Below are 8,624 nucleotides of genomic sequence, written 5' to 3'. Positions count from 1 at the left end.
CACAGGAGATCGATCTACACTGCAATGTACCTGAGCAATGTTGTTTCACACCTATCAGTTTCTATGGGCCATTTGGTTCACACCTTTACAGACACTGTTTTCAGTTGATTAAATCTAAGTCACAATGTAGATGAATCTGATGACTGAAAATACAAAATCTTTCAATGGGTATAATGGGACTATCTGATGAAATACAGAAATATTTCACAAAAATGTTGTAAAAATAATAATACTAGTCTATAGACTAGCCAACAAATTATTATACAATTCATAGTTATAGCAGAAGGACGAATGAAATAAGCTTCTCCATTTATTTCTCAAGCAATGACTTTGGCCTGTGGAACAAGTGTTGGGCATCACTACTTTGCATCAGTAATCTTGCTTTTATGCACTTTTCAGCCATTTGTCACTGTAACACATCACTAAGTATGAGCAATGATAATATTTTGGTGTTTTGTCCCAACTGTCATTGATCTGACTAAAAAAAAGATGGTCTCAGTAAGAGTCATGGTAAGGATTTGTTTGTAGTTTTTTTTATTAAATCAATAAAAAATTGGGGGGAAAAAAGAGCTCAGACAATCAATCCACATTTATTTATGTAACACATTTTAAAACACATGTCGGCCAAAGTGCTTTACATACCAGGACACATTCATACAATCTAGAATTATAAAACCAAATATAAGACAAATTACAAAAAATCACAAAATTAAGTGCAGTCAAATGTAATTTGTGTGTGAATATCCCAGTTTGTTTTGAGTATTGTATATATGTTTTGGAATACATTTTATTTCATTTGGACAAGTAAAATAAGTGCCTTGAGTAACTATTAAGTGTCAAAATATGCACACTGAATGTAAACTCCATTACAGAATCTTAGACAGCTCCATTGATCTTAATCATCAAAGTACCGGTAGTTTTTTTAGATGTAATATTAGCCGTATGGAATTTATTGTTCAAAGACACCCCGGTCTGTTCCCAGACAAATCGTGATAGTGCCTTATTAAAGGTGGGGTATGTGATTCTCTTTTTTGGCCATTTTTTCAAAATCACTTGAAATCCTATTCCTAACCCACTTACAGCCACTGAGTTAGAAGCACTGAAATGAAAATTTTTGATTTTGCAAATCACATACCCCACCTTTAAGGAAAATCCTGTTCATCATCTGAGCTGTTGTCGCTTTCTGAGAGCCCTTCCTCTTGCAAGTCATCTTCCTGGTCAAGCTTCTCTTCTTCAGACATCAAATCTTGTTGGCTGAAAATTTTTACATAGCCTGCCTTTACCAACTGCATTAAATGCCTAAATTCATTTCTTTCGAACAATGCAGAGGAGACCTTTGCATGCAGTGTCAGACAGTGTTGGAAAAAGAGCTGAAAAACAAAAGGATACATTAAGAAAAAATACAATGCTATATACTGTATACACAAGCGCAAATAAATGTTTAAAGACTTTCTTACATTTTGAACTTATCTCATTAATCAGTGCTTCAAATTTGGACATCTTTTGTGTCAGGACTGTCCAGTGCTGTTTCATCTCCTTACAAATTAGACCTCTCTCTTCCTGAAGGCGTCTCACTGCCATCACCTTGTCAAACACCTTCCTCTTGGTGAGAAATGGAGCCAATTCTGAAATAAGGTTAACAAAAGAGTCATTATATACAGTGCCTGCTCATAAAAACAATGACATAGACTTGTCTTACAGAATAGTGCTATTCAATTTTGTTCCTGGTCAAGGTCTTCAGGATTGCTTGATTATTGCAGGCAGATGTGTTTGATTAGGATTGGAACTGAACTCTGCTGGTTGTGGCTCTCTGGGAACATAACTGAATTGCCCTGTTATATAGAACATACCAGTACTGCAAGGGATTTGCCAAGGCCAAGCAACAGTCTCAGCTGTAAAAAAGTTTTCGACTGAGCCAAGCTGCTGGGATGGATCCGCTATGCTGCTGTATTCTTCCACTGCAGCAGCTAGCTTCTTCTTTTCCTCACTCCTTCTGAGTCGCAAAGAATGGCGAAGAGCCTTCTGAGTCTACAAAATACAAAGTCAACTTAAAAAAGTCCTGCATTTCATTTACAGGTGCAGTAAACAATTTCTATGAAACACTGGATATTTAAAATAAACTCAAACAAACACACCCCTCCCTTGATTGGTCTTTTTCCAGTGATATTCCCTTCTTTTGTAGTGTTTCCCTCCCTCTTTTTCTCACTCTCTTCTCCCCTATCATGAGTAGACACGGCCCCTACTACTGATTGACTTTGATTTACTTTTTACACCTTTAATTAAGATAGGAATAAATGAGTAAAACCTAAAAATCCCAACTGCAATATGTGACTGAGAAGAAAGTTATACCTTTGTATATCTGTTAACTAGAGCTTGTCCCAAATTGAGAACCTTACGCTTATTCCAGGACATGGCTTGCGTTGTAATCATGTCTGTTCTGCCTATAACATAAATATAAGAAAATGTAATGAGAGGTACGTATATAACAAAAGTAATTCTATATTATTCATACTTAATTCAACAAACCTGATTTTGACATGTATTTGCTTGTAACAGCAATTCTAGATAGGAAGCTGTTCACCTGCTCCACTTTCTCACCAATAGTTGACCCAGCTCCTTCCTGGTAGGCCCCACTGTACTTGACCTAACAAGTTTTTAAATCCAACAAAATCAACGCATTTAAAATTTGTGCATTTCTTCTTATTATTACATGTTTAAAACGCATGGCAATATACCTCACATTTCCAAGAGTGTGCTTTGGCATGCATCACAGACAGAAAAGGATGCATGTCCAGTAAAGACTGCAGCTCAGGGCACTGTTTAGACACACGTTGGAGATATGGGAAGTATTTGCAGGCTACATCTGAACAGAAAAATGTAATGCTCCCTTGTGACATATCTGCAAGTTTTTTCTGAAGAAAGAGTGGGTAAGCAAAAATTTCCCCTCGGAACATGTTTAAGGCCATAAGGAGAATGCCATGGCGACAGACAGCAATCTCTAATCCCTCCTCATCCAGTTTGCTGCTTGATTTCTTGGCCAATTCTTTTGCTGCTGTCCATTGTGATGCACCACACAGTCCCGACACCTAGATCATATAAATTATAAACATTTGAAAAAAGCTTAAAAGAGATGCTAAATAGACCACTCTAAATGTGACAGGACTTTACACATGATCAACAAAAAAGATTCAATATTTACAGAACATTCACATTAGCTTTTGTAAGATGAGTTTACAGATTTCTCAAAAATGATTAATGCTTTGAACAAACAAATCCATCTCACCATGTATTGTACATATTGACTGAGTTAACTGTTATATTATGGCCTTTAAAAAACTACACATTGACTGCTTCAATCCAAGCTAATTTTAAAACAATGAACACAAATATCTGAAGTAGTCATAATGTAAAAATGCACATAGCATGTTGTCAGAGGGCATCATATTTTATCTTCTGGATCTGTTTAATTATTTTCTAAGCAATACATTTAGTTTAAGGAATGTGTAAAATTGTTTGTGAAAAGCTGTAAAAGAAATTATCTAGTAATATCTGCCAACATAAATAAAAATGCTTACGTGATCATGCTAACATAAATAAAAATACTTACGTGATCATTGTTGTTGCGGACAAAGTCCACAAAGTCAGACACCTCCACATCACTTTGTATAAAAATATGGTCAAATAATCCTCTTTTCTCTGTGCTATCGAGAAACACATCAAGAACGTATATTAACACATCATTAAAAATTAAGAAAATCACTTTATTTAAAAAAAGTACCTTGCTGTGTTTTTAAACCGATAGTGTTTGCGATTTCCGTCAACACATACAGCTAGCATGTCTGGAGTGCATGCTGGACAAGTGAAAAACTCCTCCTGGCACATCTTTTCCACTGCATATCTTGCTGCAACCCATTCATTAAAACTGCAGCTAAAGACATTGGCTGATATTTTTCCACTCTGCAAAATTAAGCACATGTAATACTGGTGTTTTACTGGGTAGAACATGTTTGATTATATGTAGCATTGAAAGCACTCATATTCTTTTAAATTAATCTCCAAAAGGTTAAAAGGATAATCATAAAGGATAGTTTAACTTTAACATCAGTTAAGGCTAGTGTACATAGCTGAATTGAGAATCATATTGTATATAATTTTCACTATATTCAATATCTTAGTTGTTAAATCTATACATGAAAAGGTTTCTACTACTTTCAAAGAAAATAGTAATTTTACTTGCCAGTGGTTAATGATAAATCAAATTTAAAAACAAATAAAATACTTACTCTACCAAAGAGAATTGTTTTCTCATCAAGCATTTTAACAAATGCTTGAAAAGACATCCCTGGTGATGCCATTTTCATCTCTTGAAATGAGACGAGCACATATGTTGTGATTCGTGAACAGCATACTTGCAGGGATGTTGCCAGGCCAGTAACCACTCCTCTGAAGTTCTGACAAAGACGACATTCACGAGAGACATGCTAAGGTTGTAACGGCCTACAGGAGTAAAACAAGCTACATATAATTATTAGACAATAAGGAAATGGTAATAAATATTAGAAAAAATTTGATGCAAAAATCTTCCTTTCCATTCATAGTGATGAGGGTCATGTGCCTGCCTGAAGAAACAAGGACTGTCCCATTACTGCAATCACAAATATGGGCAGGTATTTCTACAGGCAGCAGTCGAACTGTGCAAAAAATAAGATATATTTAAAAACATCATATATTAAGAGCACAATAAAACAACAATACAACTAAGCATAACATTATCTTACCAAGATGTTTAACAGAAATTTGACCAGCTTCCTGGCAGAATCCTGTGGATGGAGGTAAGGGTTGTACAAAACCTGAGACAAGAGAATCCCGATTATGGAGAGCAAAGAAGCTACCATGTCTTCTCTCATCACAATCGGCACAGAGGAAAGGGTAAGGGAGACAGTCCCTACAGCGCACAATAGCTGCATTTGATCTACACTGTTGGCAGGATGAGGAACTTGCATCCTCTCCTTTCAAAATGTTCTCCACAAGTGAAGATCTAGCTTCTTTCCATCTCTCTTCCCTCATTTCAGTTCTAATGGTCCAGTCATTGGATGCAGACCGAGGTTGATGATCTTGCATTGGCATAACATTATCATCAACTTCCTTAGTGTCCAACAGCCTCTTTAGCTCTTCAAGAATGGTATCTAAGTCAAATTAATAAACATATATTTAAAAAACAAAATCAAGATTTACATCTAAAAGTATATAACTGTGTATGCACTTAAAAGTCTAATGATGGAATTATTCACATCTATATAAAAAAGTTAATTTTTAAATATGAAACACTAATCAATATTTTGCTTCAGTGTATACCAGCTGTCTCAGAGGCATTTGCAGGGCCACCCGTCAAGTCATCTTCTATAACAAGTGGACCTGCTAAAAAAAAAAATGTGAGAAAGAAATAAACATAAAGAGATACACATACACTCAACATAATTTTGATGTAGCTAAACATTACCAGAAAGGTTGTTGTGGTGGAACAAAATTCCATCATTAAAAGTCTAAGGATGGAATTATTCACATCTATATAAAAAAGTTATTTTTTTAAATATCAAACACTAATCAATATTTTGCTTCAGTGTATACCAGCTGTCTCAGAGGTATTTGCAGGGCCACCCGTCAAGTCATCTTCTACAACAAGTGGACCTGCTAAAAAGAATTGTGAGAAAGAAATAAACAAAAAGAGATACACATACACTCAACATAATTTTGATGTAGCTAAACATTACCAGAAAGGTTGTTGTGGTCACTTCCTAGTCCTATTTACAAAACAGAAGCACAATTTCACATAATGTATATATATATACAATTGCTTCTTAATATATACAGTATATATGGAGTATGGATTCTGGACTCACATATGGAGAATTATACATATATATCATTTTTATGAGCATATACAGTGAGTACCTTATACTTACGTTCTACAGTTGCCCTTCTGGCTCTTGGATATTTGTAAATTATTTCACCTTGGCTGTCCCTCTTTCTCCATTGAACAGTAGGGGGTGGGGGTAGAGGCTGCACATTGCTTTTGGACAGTCTTTCCTAAGAGCATAACAAAAGACTAGCCAAAAATTCAAGAAATATAATATCACTTAATGTCTTGTTAGGGTTAATAAATGCATACTATTGACCAATAAAGTAACAGTCATTGTGAAATTAATATTGTGACTTAATATAAAATCAACAGGACAATTTTAAGAAAATATACTAAACTCAATGCTTGTACAATAACTTTATTTTACCTCTCGAGCTTGTAAGTTTTCAAGGAGCTCATCAGTATTTCTCAACTCTTCTTCTAACTCAAAGTCCATCATGTGATTGTATATAGACACTCGACAGATAGAGAGATATTGATACACAGATCAAAACAGAGATAGACAGATAGATCAGACACACAGACAGACAGATAGACAGATAGACAGATAGATAGATAAGCTCTTAAAAGTGCTGTTGGGTTCGTTATATTGCTGATAGATAGATAGATAGATAGATAGATAGATAGATAGATAGATAGATAGATAGATAGATAGATAGATAGATAGATAGATAGATAGATAGATAGATAGATAGATAGATAAAGTTCTTAAAAGTAATGTTGGGTTCGTTATAACCTATGGAAAAACAAAGAACGATATTACAAAAATAAAAAGATTTAATGTTCACATGCCATTGATTGTAAATAGTACTGATATATTATATAAGATAATACAGGTTATCTGAATTAATAAAAAATGTTAATGACAAGTTATTAAAGTCGAAGTTTTAACATTCTTATTCATTTGAGTTAATTAGTCTATTACGGCAGTCTAACACAATTCACAGGTCATAAAGTATCTGATAAACCCCAAATTATAAAGTATTAGCTAACATGCTAATGGACGTATAGGCCACTATAGCAGCATATCATCAGGTATCATTAGCACCCGTCAATAGGTTTTAGGTATGGCTTTTATTCTTAATAAAAAATAAAATAAAATGAAATGAAATAAATGAAATATATATATATATATATATATATATATATATATATATATATATATATATATATATATATATATATATATATATATATATATATATAACAACCCTGATAGACGTGTGAACATGATGCACAAAAAAGTACAATGATTCCAAGAAAAATTCTTTATCTAAATTATGTACCAGAACACCAGAACCTACCGTGCAAAGACGAGATATAGCATTGAAAGCGCGACAGGACTTACCGCGAGAACAGGATGCCAGAAAAAAAAAGAAAAAAAAATTGGTGGTATTGCTTTTATTATATATTACAATATTTTACATTTATTAATTATAAACCAACAATTACTCCATAAAAATACCCGGTTGATTATGTGTAAGAGTTTGTTATGTTTTGATTGGCCAACCACAACAGTAAAAGCACGTAATATCGCAGATTCTACAGATAACATTAATAGCGAGCTGATAATTAATTTATTAATGTCCCTGGCATCAAATGTAAAAATAGCCTAAAGATCTCAAATCTATAAATATAAATGTGTGTGTGTGTTTTAATCTTTTTTTTTCTTCTTTTTTTTACAATAAGAAACAGGCCAGAAGTATACAGTAGGCCTAAACAATCATTTAATTATGCATTATAAAAACGCATATATATATATATATATATATATATATATATATATATATATATATATAGCCTATATATATATATATATAAATATATATATATATATGTATTTTAAATTTGATTTTAAAGCTTTGGAGAGAGGGGGTTCAGCGAAAAATCGGCAGCTGGCAGCAGGAAGTAGCTGCCGTTGACAGCCGGAAGTAGCTGCCGTTGACAGCCGGAAGCCCTGCCATATTAGGAGGGACCTGCTATTTCGTGACAGCCAATCAGTATCGTCCAACGTAGTAGCAACCAATCACATTTAACTTTAAGTCAAGCGACAGCAGCCAATGGTGGCGCCGGATGCTAATTTTTCAGGCTATGATCAGATCTGCTCTTGATTATGGGTGCTTTGTATATGGATCTGCTTCCAAAACTGTTCTGGCTAGGTTGGATGTGGTGCAGGCAAGAGCTTTGAGGCTTTGCTGTGGGGCCTTCAGAACTACCCCAGTACCTGCCCTGCTCATTGAAATGGGAGAAATGCCCTTATGGTTAAGGCGCATTAAGCTAGGGTTACAGTACTGGGTAAAACTTAGTGGGTGTAAACGTACCTTCCCAGCAAGGTGTCTGTTGCAAGAGGTTGCTGGAGATAATAGATACAATAATTTTTTTGTCATAATAAATAAGTGGGCAGGGAAGATGAGCATGGATCAGGGAAGTATCGTAGAACACACAAGTTGGTTACCTATGCCCTATTGGGTGATGCCTGAAGTGTGTGTTGAGCTTGGTTTTCTTCAGGAAAAGGATAAATGTGAGGTGGCACCAAAAATAGAGGAATATCTTAATTCAATCAGTGAGAGCACTTTGATTATTTTTACAGATGGATCTAGAGATCTAGCTAGTGGGAAAGCTGGATTTGGGGTATATGTGGAACAGTTAGGGTTGGAATTTGGTCGACGTATTTCTAATGGAAGTTCTGTTCTTACTGTTGAAT

The 8,624-nt window shown here is 34.6% G+C and overlaps 2 protein-coding genes across 2 annotated transcripts; both read right to left on the bottom strand.

Moving 5' to 3' along the window:
• Positions 1-608: 608 nt before the first annotated feature.
• Positions 609-4,411, bottom strand: LOC311292506 (uncharacterized protein). The gene is made up of 9 exons (XM_084412219.1): positions 4,284-4,411; positions 3,779-3,957; positions 3,608-3,701; positions 2,736-3,086; positions 2,527-2,644; positions 2,350-2,441; positions 1,851-2,028; positions 1,458-1,625; positions 609-1,370 (listed from the first exon to the last, which is right to left on the bottom strand). Exons 1-9 carry the CDS (start codon positions 4,359-4,361, stop codon positions 1,306-1,308), a joined length of 1,323 nt encoding a protein of 440 aa, XP_084268345.1. The 5' UTR covers positions 4,362-4,411; the 3' UTR covers positions 609-1,305.
• A 104-nt stretch (positions 4,412-4,515) lies between these two features.
• On the bottom strand, positions 4,516-6,703 carry LOC311292398 (uncharacterized protein; the record flags this gene model as incomplete). Its single annotated transcript, XM_084412062.1, has 8 exons — positions 6,288-6,703; positions 5,964-6,087; positions 5,772-5,801; positions 5,629-5,691; positions 5,356-5,418; positions 4,950-5,186; positions 4,779-4,850; positions 4,516-4,691 (listed from the first exon to the last, which is right to left on the bottom strand). The coding sequence occupies exons 1-8, from the start codon at positions 6,357-6,359 to the stop codon at positions 4,516-4,518; spliced, it is 837 nt and encodes a 278-aa protein (XP_084268188.1). The 5' UTR covers positions 6,360-6,703.
• Positions 6,704-8,624: the final 1,921 nt, after the last annotated feature.

Source organism: Rutilus rutilus (genome assembly GCF_951802725.1).
Source record: "Rutilus rutilus genome assembly, chromosome: 6".
NCBI classification, from domain to species: Eukaryota; Metazoa; Chordata; class Actinopteri; order Cypriniformes; family Leuciscidae; genus Rutilus; species Rutilus rutilus.
The sequence above is the reverse complement of the archived record's forward strand: the minus strand, read 5'-3'. Positions and strand labels throughout refer to the sequence as shown.

Bases quoted from the DNA above. Each gene is read 5' to 3' on its own strand.
- LOC311292506 (XM_084412219.1), bottom strand. From the start codon at position 4,361: ATGAAAATGGCATCACCAGGGATGTCTTTTCAAGCATTTGTTAAAATG. The intron at 3,958-4,283 runs GTAAGTATTTTA...TTAATTTTGCAG, and splicing joins AAACAATTCTCTTTGGTAGA to AGTGGAAAAATATCAGCCAA. The intron at 2,442-2,526 runs GTTTGTTGAATT...TTTATGTTATAG, and splicing joins CAAATACATGTCAAAATCAG to GCAGAACAGACATGATTACA.